Below are 25,659 nucleotides of genomic sequence, written 5' to 3'. Positions count from 1 at the left end.
CGTCCCACCATCACCACCACCTCCACCCCCAACTCCGGCCCCCAGCCTTACCCACCGGGTCCCCGCCCCCTGCCCACCAGGGCCCCGCCCAGCTGGCCCCGCCCCGCGCCCTCGGGGCCCCTGCTTTAAGCACCGCCCCCTCCGCCCCCGCCCCCTTTAAGCTCCCTGCCCCCCTCCCCGAGGCCCCACCCCCCGCCCCCTTTAAGCGCCCAGCCCCCGTCTCCCCAGGCCCCCTTTAAGCGCCTCGCCCCGCCCCCTGTCCCCCGCCTCCTGCCCCCCGCCTCCTGCCCCCCGCGGCCCCCGCCCCCCGGATGCGGGGCCGGGCGGGGTCCCGGGGCCAATGGCGGGCGCGCTCCTCCCGCGCCGGCGGCGGCTCCTCCCGCGGGGAAAACTGTCAGCGCGCGGCGGCGGCGGCGGCGGCGGCGGGCCAGCCCCGTCATATGACCGGCCGGCGGCCCCGGCGCCGAGCACAGCTGCCCGCGCCGCGATGGCCCCGCCGCCGCCCCCGGCCGCGCGCTGAGCCGGGCCGAGGCCGCGGAGCGGCAGCCGCAGCCGAGCCGCAGCGCCATGGCCCCGACCCTGCTGCAGAGGCTCTTCAACAGGAAGGGCGGCGGCGGCTCCTCGGCGGCGGCGGCGGCGGCGGCGGCCCCGGGCCGGGCGCCCCGGGAGGGACCGGCCTTCAGGTGAGGGGCCGCGGGACGGAGGGGCTCGGAGCGGTAAGGTACGAGGGGAGGGGCGCGCCTGGCACGCCGCCGCCGCCGACCCGGCACCGTGGGCCCCAGTCAGGCGCCGCGCGGCGCCCCCCCAAACCGCTTGGAGGTGCCGGGGCTCCGGGGGTGCCCGCCGCGGGCCCGGGGGTCGCGAGTCGCGGGGGACCTGGGGCGCCGCTGCAGCCTATTGTGTGGGAGACGCCGCGGCGCGAGCGCGGCACCGCCTCCTCCCTTGCCGTGGGACCGGCTCTCGGACGCGTGCCTGGCAGCGAGTCGCTTCCCCGCCTCGGGGCGCCGGCTGCGCGGGGCGTGTGCGGGGCCCGAGGTGCCCGCGCAGCGAAGCTGGTGCGTGTGCGCACGGACTGACCCCCGGTACGCGCCTCCGGAAACGTGCCGCGCGCGCGGGCGGCGCGCTGGCATCCTGGGTGCCTTTGGTTGCTTTCTCCCGGTTGCTTGCCCGGCAGCCTTGGGCGCCGGGTGTGATCCGATCCCCCTTTCACGGCCGAGGGAACGTGAAGTCGCAGAGAGCGCGACCCGCAGATGGGGGCGACAGACCCTGCATTTGACCTGCGCGCTTTGAGCACACAGTCCAGCCTGAACGCTCTAGGCCCGTCCGCCCTCCCCGGCTAACTTTAACACGGGGCCTTAAAACGGCCTGTATTGCCTTTCAGCACGCTTGTGTTGAGAAGTTCATTTACTTCCCTGTAACAGTGTTTTCCCAGCAGGTGTTTTACTGAGCATCTACTTCAAACTCGGACACTCTGCTGGGTGCTTTTTGGCTAAAATGTCTTGCAGAAGCAGTTTATAATTGAAGTGTAGACCCAGGGTACTTAACCTTTCAAAAGTTTCAAGCGAAACTTTGACTGCATTTTGGGCCAAGTTTTGTGTTCTAGATTTTGCTCCGCTTAAATCCCATTCGCTGAAAGCACCCAAAGCCCGTCACGGCAGTTACGTGAACGTTACCAGTCTTTTGTGACCGTAGGGTGTGTGTGGGTGTGTGTTGTTATTTGGAAGGTAGGTTGTGAAGACTTGACAGACCTTCGTTAAATCCCCGTGTGTTCTGCAGGTGAACTGTATCGTTACAATTCAAGCAGGGAATTCTACTCCTCTCACTGCTTTGGGTATTAGTGATGCTGTGTTGCTTCTCAGAACTCGGTAGAATTACTTCTGGCCCAGGGTGTGTAATTTCTCCTCTTGCCTCCCGGTAACCCAGACTCAGTGGAGGGAACAAAGCCTGGAAAGGACAGGGCATGTGTTCCAGGTGGCTTTGCTTGGGCAGCCCTTGTCAAGGACACAAGAGCCCTCTGAATGAATGCACTGTCGTGGTTTCCTGTGCTCTACTGCTCACTTGCCCACCACCGTTTCCTCCATCGACAACTGTAAGGGAGTGTCCTTTGAACAAAAAAACTGTGGCTATATTTAGGGCCTGGCCATATTAGGGAAACTGATTCTAACTTTGTGGGAACATTCTCAGTGTAGTGTTCAGACTTCCTGTTGGTGTCTAGGGAAGAACGCAAAATTGGGCCAGGGAATGGTTTTGGAGGTTTGTTTTTGTTGACCTCATTAGGATTTTCTGCAAGTTTGGGAGGTAAATGCCTAGGAGAAAATTGGAGGTCTCAGGGCCCTTCAGCAGTGTCCCTGCTAAGGGCTCCCCTTGGAAAAAGAAATGCAGTAAAGACTCAGGAAGATGAGGGCCAAATCAACCATGACACACCACGTCGACCAAGGGCACCCGGGCGGGTCTTTCCTCCTGCTCTCCTCACCTGGCTGAACTCTCAGATGCTGTGCAGCCTGCCTGGGAGAGCCTCCTGGAAAATTACCCTCTCTCGCCCTACAGAATGATGCCCTCGCACTTCATTTCTATCCAGATTTAACCAGATAGGAGCTGGCACGTGCTTTTGGGGGAAGGGGGTACCTCAGACAGGCAGTGAGCTGCCCTTGGGGGCCCACTTTGTAGTTGAATAGATTTTCGGAAGTTAAGGTGCAACCCTTAGGTTGAACCTCTAGCACGCCTAACGCGAATTTGTATTCTTTTAAATTGTGTCTGTGAAATTTGTCTTCTTTTTCCCCCCTTTGGCCATGCCACACGGCACGTGAGGTCTTAGTTCCCTGACCAGGGATGGAACCTGTGGAAGTACGGCGTCTTAACCACTGGACCGCCTGGGAAGTCCCTGATTTTGTATTCTTTAGTGCCTTTAAATACAGGCAGTACCTTGTAGATCTCGAGAATGAAAGGAAGATTCAGGCTGGCTTTTGGGCGGTTTGGTAGCATAGATCGCCATACATTTTTGGGAAAAGCCTAAGTTAAAATAAGATCCAGTTTGTATATACATCTTTTTGTTTTAGAGCTCTTCTCTCTCTTTCCTCTCAGTGATGGACTTCCACTAGTCATCTTAAGCCCTTCCCCCCTTCTCTGCAGTCGTGCCCTGGACGGTGCACTGCTCACCCTGTGCCCGGCCCTGTCACCTCCCCCACTTCCCCACCGTCCTCGTGTCCCTCCAGTTTGCACTCACTGGACTTGATTAGAGAGGAACTTTGAGGCCTGGTGTAAGTAGCTTACCTCACAGGTCATTTTCAGATCTTCGTGCTTCCCAGCGTTCCACCTGCAAAGAGTCATCACAGTTGGGATTCCTTCTTAAGTGTATTTTTTCAGGATTTCGACAAGAAGCCCTTTTCATAGCTTTGAGGAAAGAGCTTTCTAGGAAAACAGAAAGAGAATCAGAAGAGATTGAATTTACAAGTTTGGGAGAAGGAGATGGGACACTCTGCGATTATGGTATTTGTGAAGTGTAAGCTCTAAAGTTATAAAGTTGCATCGTGGTCTTGAAATTTGAGAGAATTCTCTATTTGCTGGTCTTTACAGTGCTTTCACTTTTAACTAATTGATATACACATACACACACACATATATGTGTGTGTGTGATACAACTCTTTTTTCCAGAAGGATAAACGAGAACAAAATGAGGTTATTTGTCTGACGGCTCAAACAAGTAGAATTGGGTTCTTGGTTCCCTTGCATCTCAGGGCAGCATGTTCATTTAGGAAGTTTTAAAAGCCAAGGTGTGCCCACTGACTTCTTTTTTTTTTTTTTTTGCGGTACGTGGGCTTCTCACTGCTGCGGCCTCTCCCGTTGCGGAGCACAGGCTCCGGACGCGCAGGCCCAGCGGCCATGGCTCAAGGGCCCAGCCGCTCCACGGCATGTGGGATCTTCCTGGACGGGGGCACGAACCCGCGTACCCTGCATCAGCAGGCGGACTCTCAACCACTGCGCCACCAGGGAAACCCCCCCACTGACTTCTTGAACTGCATGTCTGGTTCAAGTTTGAAGTTTTATCTTAAGGTGTTTTTTTTAATGTCTCTGGTAAATTAGTGGACCAGTTTCCACCTCAAATGTGTATGCAAGAGGGAGGCGGAAGAGGTCACTGGTTAGGCAGTGTCTTATTTGGGACCAGTTAAATGAAGCGAGTAAGCCTGCGTGTCGCTTGGGACGTGAGGGGTGAAGGAGAGCATCTCAGCTGCTTGGTAGGTGGCTGTGTAAATGCTGGGAAGGAGAGACCCCACCCCTGCGCCTCTCCAGTCCTGAATATCTGAGGCCACATGGCCTAGTTAGTGCTAATCCACATGGTTCTGTTAGAACAACGTTAAGTCACCCGTTCCAAAGCTAGTATTATATAAGTATGATTTAATCCACTTACCATTGTTATCCAGTAGCGTCTGATGCTCATCTCCTGGGCTTGTGGCTTTGCGCTCCGCCCGTACAGACCAAGGTAGGACAGTCTGAGGACAGCAGGTCCTACGCCGAGATGCACAAACAGCAAAGAACACACTGGAAACTATAACAGGAAGGTTGTTCTCACCCCTGCTGTGACCGAGGATTGCTCTTCCCTCCAAGAGGCACCTCCGCTGCCAGCTCCCACGACGCTAGCATTTCTAATGTGGTTGTCCTGGGGTCAGGGGGAGATTCTGGAAGAAACACACATTAGCCCCACTACGCTCACGTTTTTACTGACTGTAACATAAGACACGTGACACAGAAATCACAGGTTTCATTTCTTTTTTTGGCGTTGCTGTGGGGATATGTGGTGAGAGCCTCTTTATTTAGTTGCAATACACGTGATAACCCAAAAGGTGGTCTGAATTTAATCTGGATTCGTGCCTGAGTTTTCCTTCCCCAGACAGTGAGAACATGAGGAAAGGGATCATGGCTTACTATCTTCTTCTTTTAACTTAATTTTTATTGTATACGGGACTGCGGTTGATTTACAACGTTGTGTTAGTTTCAGGTGTGCAGCACAGTGACTCAGTTATCCATCTGTACACACATCTTCTTTTTCATATTCTTTTCCATTATACGTCATTACAAGATACGGAATATAGTTCCCTGTGCTGTGCAGAAGGCCCCTGTTGCTTTCTTTTTACTGCTTGCTAAGTCTTCCTGGAGGCTTCCTTGCACGCTGCTCTGGATCCGTGAGCACACCCCCACAATCACATCTCCTGGTCCTGACCCGTGCCCTGGGCCCCGGGGGGTATTAGGGGTTTGGGGCCAGTCCGGCTCACGTCGTGGGTTCTTTTCATCGCGGAGGCCGTCGATTTTGTCCTGTCTCGTGCACCATGTTGACATGGGACCCACATGTCTCTCCATTTCTCTGGGCCTCAGTTTTGGCATTTGTAACACCCCTGTCCTGTGTAATAAGGTTGTGGTGAGGAGGTAATACATTTGAAAATCTTGGGGAAAGAATAAAATGCAGTACAGAACGATTTTAAGTATTACGGAGAGCCTCTTAAGTCATGGAATTCAGTATCATTCATATTGAGGCTTTATGGAAATTGAACTGTTTTCTCTTTCTATAGATGGGAGACTTGAGAGAGAACAGAGGCCACGTGATTTTACTTTTTTTTTTTTTTCCACCTGGATGGTGTCTGTGATGAAACAGACTGAGTCTTAAGAGGAGCGTTAAGACCAGTCACTGAGACCCGGGTGGAGGGGCCTGGACGGTCAGGAATGGTTTTAGGAGTACGGTGTATTTTTCAGAATTATTTGCAAGTTTTTCTTACCAAGAATAAAATCTTATTTAAGCAGCGGGGGGAAATGTGTTAAGTGAAGTGACACAGCTGCACAATGGCTAATACTCTGCAGCCATCAAATCTTTATTTTATGTCTCTCTCTCTCTATATATATATTTTATATATCACACGTACATGTGTATTTATGTATATACACACATGCACATACACATGCACACACATGTACATGTGTGTGCATGTGTATGTGCACGTGGAAAGGTGTTCTCTAGGAAAAGTAAAAACAAGATGTAAACTTGTGAATGATGTTGAAGATGGGCATGTGGGGTTGATTGTGTGTGTGTGTGTAAGAAGGTGAGCGGCCCTGCACACCAGCATTTTAACAGGGGTGGTCAACCGGCGGGTGAAGCTTTCATTCGACTCGTCTGTGTTTTATGTTTTGTTGGTATTTTGGATTTTGCTCTAACAAATTCGTGCTGCCTCTGTGATTTAAGTTATTTTAAATGTTAAGTAGTCTTTGGAGTACTTTGCATCGTGAGGGAGGGACTGAGTGTAACGCTGGCGGAGAGACCTGATTTGAGTAACAACTCTCTAGAGACTTCCTCCTCTTTGTAAAAATAAGTGGTAGTCCCTGTTACGGAGAGCAGTATGCTGTGAACTTTAATGTACTTAACACCGAAGTCATTGACGACCCTTAGGAGGCCAGTGTCACCGGGGAGGCTGGTGAGCGTAGGCGGTATCTGTGTGCACAGTTTTCATCTGCGGGGCAGGGTCCCGGCCCTCGTCCAGCCTCAGGCAGCCTGGTCTCCAGCAGGGCTCAGGAGCTGCACCCAGCTCTCCAGTCGGTGGTCGAGAGAGACCTAGGGAAGATTTATTTGAAATATATGGAAAAAGGTGACACGACCTTTGAGAGTTGGGGTACCTGGGGTACGTTGAGGGGCTTGGACTGGATGCTTTGAAAGCTGAGACAGGCATTTTCATTTTCAGTTCTGAAATCCGAGTCAGTCATGTCACACGTTGTCATTTGACTGAGTAGGTGGTCTTGAGAGACGGGCCGGGCCCGTGGTCTTTTAACGCACAGAGTGTCGATGTAGAGAGGGCGCTGGTTTCTGTCGCTGTGGCTTTGGGTTGTGTTTCTCATGGCCTGCCTGTGAGGTCAGCCTAAGGAAGCCCCTGCAGTTGTGTTTCCTCGGCCAAGGGGGGTGTAAAAGGTCGTCCTTGCGCTCATGAAATGCTCTGGATGCCACTGTGAGCTCCTGGCGGGCGAGTCTGATTTGGGAGCTGGGACCGCGCTGACTTCCCCAGCCACTGGTTTGCTTGGTGTGGACGCAAAGGAGCAAATGTTTCATCACGCTTGTCCGAGTCCCTCGGGGGCGTGAATGGTTAAACCCTCAGGGTGAGAGCGTGTTCTTGGCTGTAAAAGTCAGTCTTTCCCTTTGCGGGTAAGAGTGCTGAAATATTTAGTGAGTTCCTACTTACCAAGCGTTCTTTTTATCTCTGGTCCGTGAGAAATGATTACTCTGGAGAAGAGGAAAAACAGGATGGACTTTTCCAGCTTACTGGGCATGGAATGGTGATTTCCCTCAACCCCACCCCGTCTGTAAACGGAACGTCCATGACTCACTGCTCAGGCCACACGGGCACTCTTGTGAGGCGTGCTCTGTGGGAGGCCGGGGTCGTGGGTGGGGATGGAAGCCGGTGGGCTGCGGACCCTCTGTGTTCAGCCAGAAGCTGTCCAGCTGCCTCTGTGATGGACTTCTGGAAAGGACAGTGTGCCTTCTCACACATCACATACATACTTATTTCTTACTGCACACCTTCTGTTTGTGCCAAAATAGTATAATCTATTAAGCTCAATAAATGCAGCCATTAAATGCAGCCATTAATACTCTAATGTTGCGGGCATGTGTTGTATGGCAGGTGCTTTCTGTTACATAAGATTTTAGTATTAGCACGAGTCTGGGTCCCCGGCTATCATGTTCCTCTCTCTTTAACCATGTGCTTCTCATTCATATGTACATTTGGAATATTTTTCTTGTTATTTGTCCCTGAATCTTGCTTAATTTGTACATCGTGCTCTAGAATTTGTGTCCAGTGTAGTGCTATAAAGAGATACGTGTCTGCTTTACGAAGATGATTTTATCACCACACCTGAGACCTTTTAATCAGAAATAAGAGCATTTCTGTGTTTGAAGTAATACATCTTTAAATCAGTGACCACTGGTGTCTGATTATTCACAGATGTCTACTTGAAAATGACCACCAGTTCATGCAGGGCGGTCACTGGGGCAGTAGAAATTCACCCCTCAAAGCCGACGTGGGCAGATGGGAAACCTTCCTATCTGATGGGGACCTCACTCTAGTTTCCAGTGAGGATAATGTTGGATGTTAATAATGTAATCGTGCAGCATGTGTGCATAGCCTAAATATACTGTGTGCTTATGATAGAAGGATTTTGCTAGGAAAATTGATAGTCTGTCTATTTGAATATACCCTAGGTGACATTGTGTAACGGATATCAGTAGAAATGAAACATGTCCCTGAATTTACCTGACAATTTAACACAACCTAAGAAAGGTACTAACTTTAGAAGTATCTGGTTTTCGTTGATTTAAGTATACTCGAGACCCTGTCATGTGAAAGGCCGCATTGCCAATATTGACTTGTCAGACAATCATCGTTCAATTTTATTTATTTGTGGCTTACTCTGACAAAAAGGAGTGTGTGTTTTTAAACATTTTATCCTTGAAACTTTTCACAGAACACATTATCATTTATTCTGATGGTTTAACAAACAGAAAACTAGCCTTTGCTTACAAGTACACACATACCAGTTAAATGGAATTGAGTGGAATTTTGCATTTCATTGGTAAATTCTGCTCACTTAACTTTTCGTTCAGATGTCATGGCAACTCTGTTCCTTCACAAGTTGGAGACAAGTTAGATGTTAACCTGCTTGTTCCTCCAGAGATGAAACAGGTGTTGATTTAGGATGTGTCAGGAAGAAGCAGTAGTCTAATCTGTTCTGCCTTTAACACCTTATAAATACTTCAGATTGCCAACTGTGGTTCCCTGGTGTACCCAGAAAATTGGACATTTTCTTTTTTCTAACCTACAGTTGAAACCTTTGGGGTGATGGTGAACAAATGTAGTGTATTTGATTGCATTTAGCTCTTAATTAACTATTCTCATTTACTCAAGTTCTCTTATAAAACTTGATTGAGAAATAGTAACAAGAATATCATTTAAATTTGCCGCTTTAAGCATACATTTGAGTAACTGAATGAAACAAGAAAATGTCCGTGTTATGGTTAGATATGGGAATTCTTCTAATCCTAGCCCTCTTGTCGTGGCTGTAGTGCTTAGTGCAGGGCTTGGCAGGAGGTTGCACTTAATAAATACTTGTTCGATGAATGAATGAATGAATGAATACGTTTAAGAGGTTTGCAAACAGATGATCCTTAAAGATTCTCTGGTATTCCAGAATCTGACCTCTTGTTTTATTATTCTTTTTCTTGATGTTTCTGGCATGCGTATTGTCATTTTTCAAAGGAATCTTGTTATAGACCACACAGTTTCCTTCTTTCCATTAATATGAATGAATTGTTTTTTTGGTATCAAAATCATAAGGTAAATACTCTAAAGGGACCTGCCCTCTCCTCAAAATAAAATTTAAAAAAACCTAAAAAAGACACTTAAGTAATATATCTGAGACTCAGTTATAAACTCCCACAGCTGTTGAAAGCAACGTATAGAAAAAGTATTTTATTTAAATAATCTCTGCGAACCTCTGAAATTACCAGCTGTGTGTTGATAACTGTAAAACTGCGTTCTATACCTTTTAGATTCCTTGAATTTTTGTGTGACTTGTTGAACTGAAATACATGATGGAATGAAATTAGCTAAGAGGTTGTTTCAAATAGAAGATGCAGCTCACTTAGTTCTGAGAACGATGTTGGTACTGTGAATCCCGCAGAGACGGCGTTTGCATGCTACCTGAAGTAAACGCTTTAGAAAAAGGATGGAATTGTCGCTGCTTTGCAGCTGAGAGACTCACTTAAAAATGGGTTTGTAAATCTGACATGTTCTTTAGGCAGAGAAGGCCCAGACCACGTGTCATTGGTGATGGCCTCAGAGGCGAGGAGGGGAGCCACAGGCAAACATCTCCCCGGCGTATCGGGCGGTGACTGTTTGCTTTAGGTTGGCACATTGAGTAAGGGAGTTGCCAGGGCCACAGCAGTGAGCAAGGCCAAGAAGGGCACTTGGTCCCTTCCGCGCGTGCAGGGCTCCATGGAGACCCTGAGAGCATGGGCACTGGCCAGTGCCATGTGGTCTTGAGAAATGGCTCACAAATTAAATTATGATTTTGTTCAAGATTATTAACTTTTCAGTGCACCTGATTAAAAATCAAACAGTATAAAATGATATACATTGAAATATAAGCCTCTTATTTCACACTCCTAATCTCTCTTCCCAAGGGCCACCCTTATTATACCAGTTTCTTTTAGTGTATCCTTCCAGAAATATTCGATACACATGCAAGAAAAAACATTCTCTTTCATTCACAGAAATGGTAGTTGCTGTACACACCATCCAGCGTGTTGCTGATAGTTGCCCGGCTTCCACTGAGTGAATGTGCGTGGAAGACTAACTCAGTGGCTGTCAAGTCTGGCTGGACATTGCAGGGACCCAGCAAGGTTTAAATGCCCAGACCATTCTCTGAGATCCTGATCTCATTGATCCGGGTTGCTTACAGGTCTGTCGTTATGAACACCTCCCTGCCACCCCCCAGGTAATTTTAGTGGGCAGACAACTACAGTGAGTTTAACCAGTCCCCTGTTGACAGATGTTTAGATTGTTTTCAGACTTTTCTGTTAGAGACGGTGAACTTCCTGGTCAGAAGATGCTTATTCATAAGCTCAAGTATATTTCTAGGGTCAGGACCCAGGGTGGAATTTCTGCCTTGTTGCTCGTCAGAGATGCTGTACCTCCTTCCACTCCTGGCAGCATCACGTGAGTGGCTGTTTAGTGGAGGTGATTTAAAGTGACCGGAGAAACTGTGCTGGTGGGCGGTGGTGAAACTCAGACCCTACCCCTTGCTTGGTAGCTGTTGATCCCTTGTCCAGCTTGTTCTAGATTTAAAAGAAAAAAGTTCTCTGCGTGAAGATGTTAAAAAAAAGCAAAAAACCTTTCACGCATGGAGATGATCTTTAGACATTATTGTTATAATGATAAATAGCTAAAAGGAATTATAACAGTTATCTAACAACAGGAAAGTAGCTAAACTGTGATGTTAGCTTCGTAGGATATTATATGATGGCTAAACGATTATGAAGACTGTATTAATATAGTTACATTGTGTTTTAATATATATAAAATATATTCATGTATGTTTAATATGTCAACAAATACATTAAATACTATATGTTAAAATATGTATTAATTGTAACATATATATTATATAATATACATATATAATGTAATACATATATACTATGTTATAATTAATATATTCACATTTAATATAACATAATCAAATGTTTGATATGGTAAATAAAAAACCCCAAATCAATTGGTACCTACAAGATGAATATGTTAGTAAAATATATAAATGTATGACCAAGGACTAGAAAGGAAAACAGGAAAATACAAGAGTTGATTCGATGGGGTAATGAACTTGTGGATAAATATCCTTTAAAAAAATTTGTTTACTGTTATAAAATAGCGTGGGCAAAAACTAAAAAATGAGAAACAATTCTTCTGTAATGCAAGTAGCCATTTGTGACTTTAAAGATGTATTTTCTTGTTGTGAACCTCATTAACTGGTGAACGTATTGCGGGCTGTGTCTGTAAACAGCGTCTCTGCAGTCTTTCAAGACGCCTGTAAGTAGCTGCTTCTCCAGAGTGTTTACGGAGCCCCCCGCAGTGTTTGTGGAGGAGGGACCCGCGCCGCGTGGCATTTGCTTACCTCATCTCGAAGTTACCCTTTGAGGGTGGCTATTTCATTAGCTAAGTTACGGGTATAAAGTTGTAATAATTTACAGATGAAGACGGAGGCTTGCTGGAGATCACTGTGTGGGTAACTAGTGGTGTCGGAACACTGTCTGCATTCCCTCTATGCAGGTGAGCATTTGAAGTTCCTAGGAGGTTGATGTTCTGTGGGGTTTATAAGGAAGTATGGGGTCTAACTGTTATTTCTAGGGGGCTTCCACTTTAACTGTGCAAATGGTACGTATTAAGTTTAAAAAACTAACCGATAAGACAAAGCAGTAAGGAGTTCAGGACCAAGTCTCTACGGTCCTGTTGAGATGTCAGGCAGGGGTGAGGGCTCTTGAGTCTGGCTGCTTCAGGGCAGGCTTTACCCAGGAGCTGGGATCTGATGGGTAGGACTCGGGTGGAAAGGATGAAGACGACTCTTACCTTGGAGGTGTTCCTGGGTCAGGGAATGGGCCGGATTCTTTGAAATAAGAGTGCTCCTGGGAGGCAGGGCCTCACAGGCATTATTCCTGCTCAGTTTTGTTTTTGGTTTTGGTTTTGGCTTAGGGTTTTTTTTTGCGGTACGTGGGCCTCTCACCGCTGTGGCCTCTCCCGTTGCGGAGCACAGGCTCCGGACGCGCAGGCTCAGCGGCCGTGGCTCACGGGCCCAGCCGCTCCGTGGCATGTGGGATCTTCCCAGACCGGGGCACGAACCCGTGTCCCCTGCATCGGCAGGCGGACTCTCAACCACTGCACCACCAGGGAAGCCCCCTGCTCAGTTTTAAACTTCGGTGGCCCCAAAGAGTAGGTGAGCATCCTCGGTCTACACTTTGAGGGTTAATAGAAAGAGTAGAGACACAGGTAGGGTCTGTATTCTTGAGTCAAAGCCGGCTCTCCCACTTACCACCTAGGGCATGTCGTCTCTGAGGGTTCTGTTCTGTAAGATGGGTGTAAAACGGCTTGCACGGTTCTGAGGACTGGAGATGACACACGTCCGTTACACCTGGCGCATAGCACTCGGCACCTGCGGGGCCTTGGGTCTCGTAACTCTCAGGTCCCAGCGTTTCGTGTCTCTGCCCGCAGCTCCTCCAGCTGCTACCCTGCGTTCACCCCGACTCTGGGTGGTGCTGAGCCTGTGGCAGCCGCGAGCGGCTTGTCTTCCTCAGGAGGTGGCGTTCCCTCTCGGCAGGCACTGGGGAGCCACCGCAGGTGTGAGCGTGGGTGGCTGTGCAGCAGTGCAGCACAAATGCCTTCACTTAACTTGGGGGCTGGGATCCAAGTTAGTGCAGTTTTACTGTGTATGATATTCCTTAGTCTCCCCTCATCCACAATCCCAGGACTCTCTTATCTCCAAAGGGAAAAAACCAAAACGGATACGAGCCAGCAATGTCACCTGTGTGGTTCCCCTCCCAGCCCGTGGCAGAACCCATACTTGGTAAGCCTAGCACATGTAGAGAGCGTGCTCTCTCTCTTTTTAAATAAAGACTTTCTTTAGGGCAGTTTTAGGCGTCCAGGAAGACTGAGAGGAAGGCCCTGAGGTTCCCCTGTACCCCCTGCCCCGCACATGCGTAACCTCTCCAGTTATCAGCATCACTCACCAGAGCGGTCCGTCTTTTAACCAGTGACCAACTGCATCCACACACCACGATCGCACAAAGCCCCCGGTTTACCTTGGGGTTGCCTCTTGGTCCTCTCTTGTTCTGTGAGTTTGCACGAATGTGTAATGACACGTGTCCACCATGATGACGTCAGACGGAGAATTTTCATGGTCCTGAAAGCCCCCTGTGCTCTGCCTCCTCCTCTCTCCCCAACCCCCACATATCTCTTTCTATAGCTCAGGAGCCCCATTTTTCCCCCAAAGCAGTTTCCCGGTAGTTCTGCTTCCTGTATTGATTAACGGTTTCCTAAAATGCAGGCCCGCACCAAGGAGAGGAGGCTGCGCTTGAACACGAGTTAGATTTTCACAAGCAGGAAGGGGGAGCAAGGGGAGAAGAGAGAGAGGCGTTTGTCTCAGAAGCTAGACGAAGGGAAACCTTGCAGCTGTCCCGTAATCTCATCGAACTGAAGTGCTAAGCGCTGGTCCTCATTGTAGCGGGCTTGGGGGGTTGCAGTTCGGAAAGCCCGCGCCCTCCGCCTCCTGCAGCTGACGCTGTCAAAGGCCGCCTGGTTCCTGCAGGTGCAGCCGCACCCGCATTTCACAGTGCGTTCAGCATCGCGTCTTCCTGGTGCTGGACTTCGCTCTCACAGCCGATGACTGCCTGCTGCTCAGATTGCTGCATCGAGGATGGAGCTTTACAGCCTGGACCGTAAAAGTCGGTAGTGTGTTTAACACGGTGGTGGCCACGTGAGTTGCCCTGAGCTTGCCTTGACTGCTGGCCTGTTCAGTCGCTGTTTAACAGGAAGGTTCTTTTCAGAATTACATCAAAATGAGCACTTGATGGTTGTGGTCCAATCAGCAGACCGTAGCAGGTGACATCCTGGGGGTGACCGTCTTGCTGTCCATCGTATGTTAGGCCCAAGCTCTCTCCCTGTGTTTTAGAAACCTTTGTGCGCAGGGCCCTGGGCTTCCAGGACCCCAGAGATGTCGTCGGGGGTTGGAGGCACAGTTATCCCTGAGGATAAAATAACAGGATCGCTGCTGTCCTTCAAAACAAATCCCAAAGTATTGTTAAACTGTCCGTTATCACCCCTCTGCTCAGATGACTCACCTTTCCTTCCCATCCTAGAAATATTTGGGGTGCAGGACTTTGACCACCTCTGCTCTGGGCATTGGGGCAGGCAGGCTTCACAGTTCTTTTTTTTGCCAGCTCACATTCTCAGTGAGGGTCCTCCCTCACCATCAGGTTAATTCCCTGTGGCCTTTTGGGGGGCAGAGGAAGAGGTCTTTGACCTACACTGGTTAGGCTCTGAGATCCTCACAGCTGGAATTCTCCATCTGTTCTGAGCCCGGTGCAGTCCAGCGTCCCAGGATTTAAGGCTGAGACTGGGCGTCAAAGCTCAGCAAGTAGTTCTGGGTTTGTCTGTCGTCCACTGCATTCTCTGCAGGTAGTTTCCCTGGGGGGCCTAAATGGTATGCATGGAGGGCTGTGCATCAGGCATGTTTCAGAGGAAAAAGGGACAGGAAGTGAGAGGGACAGGGAATTGTAAACAAAAAGAGTAAAGAATTCTCAAAAAGGAGCAATATAATATATAAAATAACTTCCAGGGTTTGAGCCAGAGTAACCTGGGCGAACAGTAGCATAGTTAATGCAAGTAGGGCAGTTATAAGGAGAAATGACTTGAAAAAAGGAACGCGTATGTTTGTTTCTGCGCGTGAATTTGAGGTGCAGCTGGACACCCCAGTAATGACATTCAGGGGACAGTTTAGGCCAGTATTTGCCAGAGGGCCTAGGAAATCCACATCTCGCTCTTAAGACTGTTCTTCTTTCTGTTTTTTTTTTGTTTGTTTGTAATTAAAAAAAATTGAGGGACTTCCCTGGCGGTACAGTGGGTAAGACTATGCACTTCTAATGCGTGGGGCACAGGTTCGATCTCTGGTCAGGGAACTAAGATCCCGCAAGCCCCGCGGCCAAAAAATAAAAATAAAGAATAAAAAAGATAACATTGTGGAAAAAAATTGAAGTATAATTGGTATACAACATTATATTGGTTTCAGGTGTACAACATGATTCTCTATTTATATATATTGTGAAGCAATCATAGTAAGTCTACTTAACATCCGTCACCTCGCATAGTTATAAAAAGTTTCTTGTCATGAGAACTTTTAAGACCTGTTTTCTTAGCACCTTTCAAATATGCAATACAATATTAACTGTAGTCACCATGCTGTACATTACAAGACTTTTCTTTTTCTATTCCCTCCCTCAAAGTTACTTTTGTCCAAGTTCGGTTTGCTCTTCCCGACACAGTTCAGATGCCCTCCAACTGTCTTGAGCCCTGAGAGGGCTCACCCTCCCAGCTCCTGCACTTACTGTTTGTTTGTTTTGTCTTTACGGCACCAACAGCATTCTACCAGCTGGTATTCTAATTATCCAAACACAACCAGATTATACGGTAAGTGCAGGGAACAGAATATATCGATATATGTCCCTGTAGTGCACTGCATGGCACTGAGAACACTGATTGGAGCTCAGTCATGTTTAAATATATTTATTAGAGCCTGTTTTTTTTTCTCAGCTAGTATCACTAATTAGAGGAATATAAATTTATTAGCCATTGTACAAAGTTCCTTTTTGTACATGAACTTACCTCTTTAAAGCTTTAAGGACATCTCCCCACGCTTACATTGCAGAATTTAACCAGTAAGTGTGTTTATCCTGTCGTGCCTCTGTGTTTACCCCCTTTTTCTTCTTTCTTTTCAGTTACAGGGTTACGTAATTTTTCTTCAACCTCAGAGCCTCTTCTCTATAGACCGTTTTATCTTTTTCTATACTAGTTCCAGTTTAGATTTCTGAGGTTCACTGTCAAGAAACATATGATGTATTCTCTTAAGAATATACTTTTTTGAGAGCTTGGGTTTGTCATAAGAATAGCTTCAATGCCGTCATTCTCTAAACTGATCAGACCTTTGCTCAAACTAAAACTCATGTACCATTTACTTATCTGTTTGTTTGTTCAAAGAACCTGAAAGGGCTTACTGTGTGTTCCGCTTTAGTTGGGCATTTTCCTGCTGGAAATGTTTAGTGCCATAGATACACGTGGCCCTATCCCTGGCCAGCCTCTCCCGCAGATCAGCCGTGAAAATGTTGAGTTTGCTCTTTACGCATCACTGAAAAGACCACTCTGTTTATACTTCTCCTTCCAGAGAAATGTTTGTTTATGCCTACTTCTGTTTTCTGGTCCTAGTCCAGATCTCTGTCCAAGATAAATATTTTACTGGCTTCACACTGTTTTATCCTCGTAAAAACAAGTGACCAGATACCTGTGGTTCGTAGAATGAAAATGTTAATGGCAGGTGAGTCTCGGATGAATAAAGGAACGCTTGGTTTGGATTCTCATGGCCACAGTTTAAAGACACGAGCCACCTACGTTTACTAGTGCATGAATTATATACACTTAACAGCTTCAGGAACAGACGTCTGTTCCTCCCATTCGAATTTTGTGGATGTCAGTTTTGAAATGAGTGGGCCAACTAGGACTTGAGAGCATTTATTTTTTTTATTTTTTATTTTAAAAAAATATTTATTTAATTTATTTTCCTTATTTTTTGGCTGCGTTGGGTCTTAGTTGCGGCACACGGGATCTTCGCTGAGGCATGGGGATCTTTCGTTGCAGCGCTCGGGCTTCTCTCTAGTTGTGGTGTGTGGGTTTTCTCTTCTCTAGTTGTGGCGTGCTGGCTGCAGGGCGCATGGGCTCTAGTTGAGGTGTGTGAGCTCAGTAGTCATGGCGCGCCGGCTTACTTGCTCCGTGGCATGTGGGGATCTTAGTTCCCTGACCAGGGATTGAACTCGCGTCCCCTGCATTAGAAGGCGGATTCTTAACCACTGGACTACCAGGGAAGTCCCGAGAGCGTTTATTTCACCCACAAACTGTGGCTGTCTTCACATAATGGTGAGAGTTGATGGTGGTTTTTACTTCCCAGAGAACACAGCTTTGTTTAGGAAGAAGCTCCGATAGTCACCCTCTGCAGCCTTTATTCCTTCAGAGTCTTGCTCCATCTCCTAAAAAAGTAGTGACAAGTTCCCTGGTGTCAGAGGTATTGCAGGTTTTTTTTTTTTAATTTATTTATTTTATTTATTCATTTTTGGCTGCGTTGGGTCTTCGTTGTGGTGCGCGGGCTTCTCATCGCGGTGGCTTCTCTTGTGGAGCACGGGCTCTAGATGCGCGGGCTTCAGTAGTTGTGGATCATGGGCCCTAGAGCGCAGGCTCAGTAGTTGTGGCTCGCGGGCTTAGTTGCTCCGCGGCATGTGGGATCTTCCCGGACCAGAGCTCGAACCCGTGTCCCCTGTATTGGCAGGCAGATTCTCAACCACGGCGCAACCAGGGAAGCCCCTGGTATTGCAGTTTTGATCTCTGGGGCTTTCCATCTCCTTTTGACTTTTTGTGGTTTCCTCCTCATTATGCTATACCCTTAATTTGCCATGTTATCGACTCAGATGTGGTAACTTCTCAGTGGGGTGTGGACACAGGAGACACGAGGGGGAGAGATGATTTTCTTAGCACTGCTTCTCAAGGCCCGAAGGTTTCTTTTAATCCCCAAGTCTGTGATTTGACCTTTACATCTGACACAGGAGCACCTGTGGCTCCAGAAGGCTGGAGGTGGGGAGACCGTCAGGCATTGGAGCGTCTTGTACTTCGACGTTGCTGAGAAAGTACCCCCCCGCCCCGACCCGAGTGCAGCTGGTCCGAGATCCTCTTACTCGAATCATTTCTTTTCCTTGGCAAAGACAAAGACAGACTTATTTAGCCCTGGAAATGTAGTGGTGAGGGTTTCAGAGTAGAAACAAGACGTGCTGGAGGTTTAGAGTGCTGCAGTTAGGAATCACATTGCCACGTAAACCAGTTTCCCCCATGGGTTTCTTTTCTAAAAATTGGGATGAGAGAGAGATGCGAGTTGGTTACACGTGCTGCTGGGCGTTAAGGACCAGTGTTTCAGAGATAGTACATTGATGAGATGGACTTAACTGTAATAGTTCACATCATGTGGATTTTGTTTTCCGAAGTGGTTACATTTATTTCATACAGCAGGTCACAGGCCCCCTGACCAGGGTGCTGGGTGCCTGTGCAGGGAGGGCCGGGTCGGGAACACAGACCTCTGGGCTCCTGCATTGCACTGTGGTCAGTTTTCATCCCCACAGATCTGGCCGGTTCCCTTTTTTTTTTTTTTTTTTTTAATTTTATAGTGGAGTATAGTTGATTTACAATGTTGTGTTAGTTTCAGGTGTACAGCAAAGTGATTCAGTTACACATATACGTGTACCTATTATTTTTCAGATTCTTTTCCCTTATAGGTTATTACAGAATATTGAGCAGAATTCCCTGTGCTCTACAGCAGGTCCTTGTTGATTATCTATTTAACACATAGTAGTGTGTACATGTTAATCCCAAACTCCTAATTTATCTCTCCCCCCCTTTCCCCTTTGGTAGCCGCAGTTTGTTTTCTATATCTGTGAGTCTGTTTCTGTTTTGTAAATAAGTTCATTTGTATCATTTTTTTAGATTCCACATATAAGTGATATCATATAATATTTGTCTTTTTCTGATTTACTTCACTTTGTATGATCATCTCTAGGTCCATCCATGTTGCTGTAAATGGCATTATTTCATTCCATTTTATGGCTGAGTAATATTTCATTGTATGTATCTACCACATCTTCTTTATCCATTCCTCTGTTGATGGGCATTTAGGTTGCTTCCATGTCCTGGCTATTGTAGATAGTGCTGCAGTGAACATTGGGGTGCATGTGTCTTTTCAAATTATGGTTTTCTTTGGATGTATAAGCCCAGGAGTGGGATTGCTGGGTCATATGGTAGCTCTATTTTTAGTTGTTTAAGGAACCTCCATACTGTTCTCTACAGTGGCTGCACCAGTTTACATTCCACCTACAGTGCAGGAGGGTTCCCTTTTCTCCACACCCTCTGCGGTATGTACTATTTGTAGCAGTTCCCTTGTTTTGTACTTGTTAAAAGTTGTTATGAATTTGTAACTAAAATGCATTTTATAGTTTTTAATCATCGTAAACATGCATTCTTTTGAGCATCATTGAACCTGAGGTCTGTGCCCTTGTCTGGTATTGCGGTGCTCAGCGCTGTAAACTGTGGCCCTTAAGAGTCAGTCCTGGACGCCCCCACGTGGTGGGCGGGTCTCGCTTCTCGTGCTCTCCCCCTCCTTCTCACCTGAGTCAGAGTGAACCTGCCTTGGTTCCTCCAGCACTTGCGGGTGTTCCCTTTGTAAAGCTCTCCTTGCCTGGGCCTGCCTCGTCCTCCTCCTCTAACCCACCGGCTCCTACCTAGCATGGGGCCGGAGCGGGTGTGGGCTCCACAGCCAGACCTCGGCTTTGCAGTCCTGCCGCCATCACCGTCACGCAGCTGTGTGGTCCTGCGCGCGTTCCTGAGCCTCTCTGTGCTGGGCTGCTGCTTTCTCGTCGGTATAGTGGGAAGCATAGCGAGCGCCTGGTGGCGCGGCCGTGAGGTGGACGTGGGGATGCCCTTGCAGAGTGAGGGCAGCGCCTGGCCCTTGGTAAGTGCTCCAGGGCTGGGGGCACCCACACCCCAGGGGACAGGATAGCCCCGGCCGCTTTGTGCTCATCACTGCACTCAGCACCCCCTCCTGCTGGGGCAGTGTGGCCTGTGCCTGACTCTGCCACGGCCCCTCAGGGTCAGGGGTGACATGCCACGTCCGTGTGTTCATGGGGGGATGTGGCGCACGACACATATGTAGGCACATTTGAATAAATGAATAAGCGACGGCCCTGTAAGCAGAATACCTTCGACTCAGCTTTCCTTCCCTTCTGTGAAGAGCTTCTTAGCTTTCGTTGGGGGCTTTGCATGAGGAGAGACATGATAGAAAAGAGCACCTCCTGGTTGGGCCTGGGGTTCTTTTGGGAGCTTCTGGGGTTGGGACTTCGCTGCTTTGGGCACTTCATCCCTGGGGAAGTGGTGGTGCATCCGACAGGCCCCTGGGAGAGGTGCCGTGTCCTCGGAGCCAAGGTTGACGTGGGCTCCACTCACTGGGCTGGAGCAGGCCGGACTCGAGGGGAGCGCCAGGTCCGCGCTGGCCGTGTCTGGCATCCCCTCGTTCTGGTCACGGCCGCTCCACCCGGCTCTAAACACGTGCTCGGGGGCTTCTGTCGGCTGTCAGGCATGCTCTGGGCACCGTGTAGCCTGGAAGCCACTTGGCCTTAGTCAGGAATGGAGACAATGGAGAAGGAAAAGCTGATGCAAGAGGAGAAGAGTTTCTGGCCGGAAGTAACGAGAGAGAAGCGTTTTCTGCGCCAGGGTGGAGATGGGGCTTTGCCCTGGCAGCCACCCCGTGGTGGGGTGTTCTCGGTGAAAATAATGCCTTTCTTAGGGGCAAGGTGGGGAGGAAGGGGCTCGCTGGGCCGCCGTGATTCCTTTGTTCAAAGCCGTTGGAGGTTCGGCCCGCTAAGAAGAGTGATACCGGCGATCACTTGCTGTGAGATCTCTCGGATCTCAGGGGCGGTGGTGGAAAGCAAAGACCAGCTGCAGGCTGGGCTTTCAGGGCAGAGCCACTGGTAGGACAGGGCCCGCTTCTGAGTGTGTCCAGCCTTGCTCCACGTCCCCTGCCCTGGTGGAGTGATGGGCCACGCACGCCCACTGCTCAGAGCACTGTCCGTGTGGCCCGCCGGGTGCGATTACGAGCGTTTTGTGTGTGTGTGTGTGTGTGTGTGTGTGTGCGTGCGCGCGCGCGCGCGTGCCTGTCCCACCTCTTCTCATCCACTGTGTGACTCTGGGTGGGTTGCTTTTTGTCTCTGCGTATCTGCAGGTGGAGATAGAATCCCTGCTGATGAGATGGTGGGAGCGCGGTACCGTGCCAGGCCGGGTTAGCTCAGCGAGCGGTCCCCACGTGCGGTGCTGCCCCCCGCTGGGCGTGACCCTTGGCTGGGACTGGTGTCCCGGGAGGTGGATGGAACCCCTCAGAGCCCCTGCCGGGAAGCTCATGAGGGGCGTTTACCTGCGCCTCTGCCAGAAGGGGCTGCGAGCACTGTCCCTCTGCCTTCCCAAGCCCCCGGCCTCCTTGTCACTGCTCCTGCGTCTCTTTGTGTGTCTCTCACACTTCACTGAGCTGCCCCCAGAGCTCGAGGGACCGGACGTGCTCACGGCAGCCCAGCTCCTTTCATTCCTCTTCTCTAAGCCGCGCCGCCTTCCACAGGTGCTCCCCAGCCCCGGGGTCTGAGAGTCTCTGCCACCCTGCCCGGCCCTCAGCCTCCGGAAGGGCAGGACTGGGGTGGGTGAGAGAGAGAGACGCAGCAGGCTCTTACCACGTGGAAGGGACTTTCACATAGTTAAGATGGTAAAGATGCTGTGCTGTTACGGAGAGCAGCTAGTTCACGCGCTTTTAGAATAATGGATATATCACAGGGGCGTTGGCAGGATGGCCAGTACTCTGACCACCTCTTATAGTGATGCCTCTGGTGTGCATTCTGAGCTCTGAAAGTCACGGGTGAACTTACAGGACCCTGCACAGTAAATCTTCATTCAGAAGCATCTGTTGAACGTTTTCCATATTCCAGGTACAGCGAAGTGTTCGCATACAGGGGTGAATGAGGCACATCACTGCCCTGAGCAGTTAAGCCCACGAAGGTTCATTCCATATGGTTCCGTTGTAACAGGTGTAATAGGAGTTAACAGTGTGCCATGCGGCAGAGGCCGGGGGCCTTACAGAAGCGCCCAGTAAATGTCTCTCATGTGACCAAGGTCTCTAAGCTTGGTAGATGCCTTCGTTTTTCAGGTTTTTTTTTTTTTCCAGCACTTTCTTAGATTTTTTTTTTATCTTTCCATTTGGAGAGTTAGATACTAAATATATATATAAGTCGTTTTGATATTTGAGCTCATAGTTTTTAAATTCTTGCTGTCCTTCCATCTCATCTGCAGATGATTTACTAGAAGTGAAAGCCCAGTTTGCGTGATTCAGATGTGTCTGCTAGTTCCCTGCAGACCTGACTTAGGGAGCTGGACAGTGTGGGCTGAGTGTTAGGTGGGAGGGAGTGGCAGTGGATGGGACGTGGCATTTCCTGCAGGACTTTGTGGTTTCTCCCCAGACCCTCAGGCTGAGTTGCTTCCAGTCCTTTCTCTGACCTCGTTTTCTGTTCAAGGTCCCCAGATACTCCAGGCTTCAGATGATTCTTCTGCAGGGAGAGCCCGTAGGGCGTTCTCACTGTTGGTGCGTTTGCAATACTAGGAATTTTGCCAGTTGTAACCAGCGACGGTTCAGATGCAGGAAATGCTTTTGCAAAGTCACCACCTCCGTGGGCTCACAGGGCGCAGGGCCTCCCAGCCCCGCCCACCACACCGACCTCGACGGTGACCCTCTGTGTCCTGCTCCGCGTCCCACGCGCCCCCTGCATTGTGTGGGGTGAACCGTGAGGGCCGCGCACGTCTGCCATCTTCCGTGCTCTGCGGGCATTACACGGAAGGGTTGCACGTGGGTGACAGGTATGTGTGTGCGCATCTGATGGGGCCTGAGCAGGTCACAGACACTGAGACCCAGGTAACAGGGGCTGCTAATCCTTCTCTCCTTCGCCAGAGGAGGCGCAGGTGACTGTGGGCAGGGCTCTTGTTAACTGGCAGTCGCCCCGCATCTTGGGGGGGTGGTCTCTGGGACCCCCGGAGGACAGAGACACGAGCTGCTTCTCTGGAGCTTGCGGAGGGCAGAGGGAGTGGTCCTGGAAGCCGGCCCGGGTGCCAGGTGGTCGTCCCCCGTTACTCGTGGATTCCGTGTGCGCAAGCTCGCCTACTCCCTGAAATTGGTTTGTGACCCTCAGATCAGCACTCGGGCCGCTTTTATGGTGGATCAGGGCCGCGGGCAGGCTGTAAGAATCCTGCCGCCGCCCGACGTGCACCTACCGGCTGAGGGCAGGGGTAGCGCTTGCCTTCCCTGCAGACACACGCCCTCTTCGCAGCCTGTTTCCTGTCGAGGTGGGTTTCTCTTTGTATTGTTGTGCCCCTTCACTGGCGACATGGCTGTGGAAACGGCCCCAAGCATGGTGCCAGCACGCTGTCCAGTGTGCCCAGGCAGCACGGCCCGACAGAGAAGGCGTGCGGATGCGCTGCGAGCCGGCCTGCGCTCTGGCGCTGTTGGCTGCGAGTTCAGTGTGAAGGAAGCAACGGCGTCTGTGCAGTGACAGAACCGCGCGTGAAACAAGGCTAAGTGCTCATCGGCCGATGAAAGGCCTGTGGCCAGACCCTGTATTTCCCCCGAAAGCATTGGTTCCCCGCTGGCTAAGTCCGTCTTCCTGGGGCGTGCACAGCGCGCGTGCACCGCGGAGGGCACCGGCCGGCGCCGGGAGGCGGAGAGTGGGCCCCGGCTCCTGGAATGGGCCCTGGGCTTGTTCCGGCTGAAGGACTGACGAGGTGGGTAGGGCTTGGAGGTAAAGAAGCGAAGCCCGGATGGACTGGCACGGGGAGACCGCGGCGGATGCTGTCGACGGAGGGTGGGCCAGGGCGGGGGGCTGCAGGCAGAGGGCCTGGACGGCTGCGGGGCAGAAGGGGAGGCAGCGCCCGCGGCACAGCACGCCCGGCCCCGCCGGCTGCCCGCGGGTGCGGAGGCGATGCCAGGGCCCCCGCGTGCAGCCGTGGGCGCCTTCCCAGAGGTTCCACGCACCCTGAGGCGAGATCGGGAACCGGGGAAGTCGAGGTGTAGACGCGGCTGCGCAGAGGCCCCTGCAGGCGTCGGAGGAGGGGCGGGGTCTCGCGTACAAGCCCCGCCCCCTTTGCCGGGTCGGGTGGTACAGGGACCCAGAGTCAGCCAGGTGTTCGGGTTAGGTTGGGCGGGGGGCGGGGAGGGAGTGAGGGCCGGTCTTGAGATGCTCCGCCTTCCGCAGAGCGTAGGGAGCTCTCGCTTGCAGTTCCCTGGTTCTCCGCCGGCGCCCATGGCCCCTCCGTTCCCTGTTCCCCTGTCCTGCGACTGTTGCTGGCCCGGCCCGAGGCTGGCGGCAGACACCTTGTGGTTCGGTACAGAGGGAGCCGCTCCCCTCGGTTCTCCTGCGAGGGGTAGGGCTGAGCAGCTTCCTCTGATGCTCTGAGAGGTTCCTGCGCAAGGCCGGCCTCCCTCGCGTCCCCCCTGCCCTGCACCGCACCCTGCAAACTTTCCTCCGGGCTGGAGATGGAGGAGCCGCCGGTGGGACACGTCCACGCCGCTGGCCTTCTCCTTCGGGGATGTCTGGGGCCGCGGCCACCGGCCGCCTGGGGCCAGCCCGAACGGAGCTGTGCTCCGAGGGTAAAATTCACGTTTCGTCCATTTCGTCTTTGTGTTTTTTCAAATGTGAGTATTAGAAAATTTTAAATTGTACGTGTGGCTCCCCGTAAATTTCTGCGGGACAGTGTTTCATTGCTCCCTTTGAATTTCTAGGAATAATTTGAAAACGCTGTTCCATGGTACTACTTCTAAAGACCAAATTCTTAGGTCCACTTGTCTTTGTAATTCCATGGAAGTTGCCAGTGTACCTGAATGTAGCTTTTGTAAACAAAAGGAGTACTGTCATGAAGACGAAAAATCTCTCTGCGGAGAAAAAATTCTCCTAAGAAGTTTGCTCTTTTCTTGTGGAAATTCTTGTGTAATTCGGTGTCACAGTCAACATTCAGTTGTACTGGGGGGCCATAACTGAAATAAATGTTAGCGTTAGCTCATGTTTTGGACTAAGTCCAGTCGGATTTTTAAATGCGTAATTATTTTTCACAGGAGCATTTGACTCTATGCCCCCTTGAGCCATAATGAGGTTTCCTTGTCCCTGAGAGAGTGACTGTTTTCCGAACCTGGGTGAACAGCTGTGTGTGAGGCAGCCTTAGTGAGTATGACTGAAGAGGGGTTATTTCTAACTTCAGAACCACTTTCCGAGTGCCTTCTCTCTGCTCGGTGTTAGCTTTTAGCCACACAAGCGAAACACAAAAGAAGTGAGAGACGTGGTGCTCACGTCCTCAAGAAGCTCATCATCTGGTTTAGAAGCTCGTAGCGGACATTCTAACATCCTGCTGGGGAGAGATTAATACCTGACATGTAGCAGCTAAAACATTGCAGTCTGACAACTGTTTATTACCAAGTGCAGATTCAGGGTCACTGAGTAAGCACCGCTTTCGCGTGTGTTCTCTCTTGGGGGTTGTGCATGGCCAGCAGCGGGACCGTCGCCCTGTGTGAGACGCAGGGGCTGTGGCTCAAGGTGCGGCCGAGGGGAGGTTACAGCAAGGGCGTCGGAAGGATTCTGAGCTGCTGGAAACAGCCAGCCTCCTTCGGGGGCTCTGTCTGTCTGTGAGTCCTGTCTTCCCGTTGTAGATG

General features: G+C 50.2%; 1 protein-coding gene across 2 annotated transcripts in view; it reads left to right on the top strand.

The window, feature by feature from the left end:
• Positions 1-355: 355 nt before the first annotated feature.
• FNIP2 (folliculin interacting protein 2) overlaps positions 356-25,659 on the top strand; it is a 121,323-nt gene continuing 96,019 nt past the window's right edge. For both annotated transcript variants that reach the window (XM_082605868.1, XM_082605866.1), the window contains exon 1: positions 356-683. In XM_082605868.1, coding sequence (XP_082461994.1) covers positions 568-683 — 116 coding nt within the window. In that variant the 5' untranslated portion in view covers positions 356-567. The remainder of the gene's footprint in view (positions 684-25,659) is intronic.

The sequence above is a fragment of the Mesoplodon mirus genome, assembly GCF_964341445.2.
Source record: "Mesoplodon mirus genome assembly, chromosome: 2".
Lineage (NCBI taxonomy): Eukaryota > Metazoa > Chordata > Mammalia > Artiodactyla > Ziphiidae > Mesoplodon > Mesoplodon mirus.
This window is presented reverse-complemented; position numbering and strand designations above follow the sequence as displayed.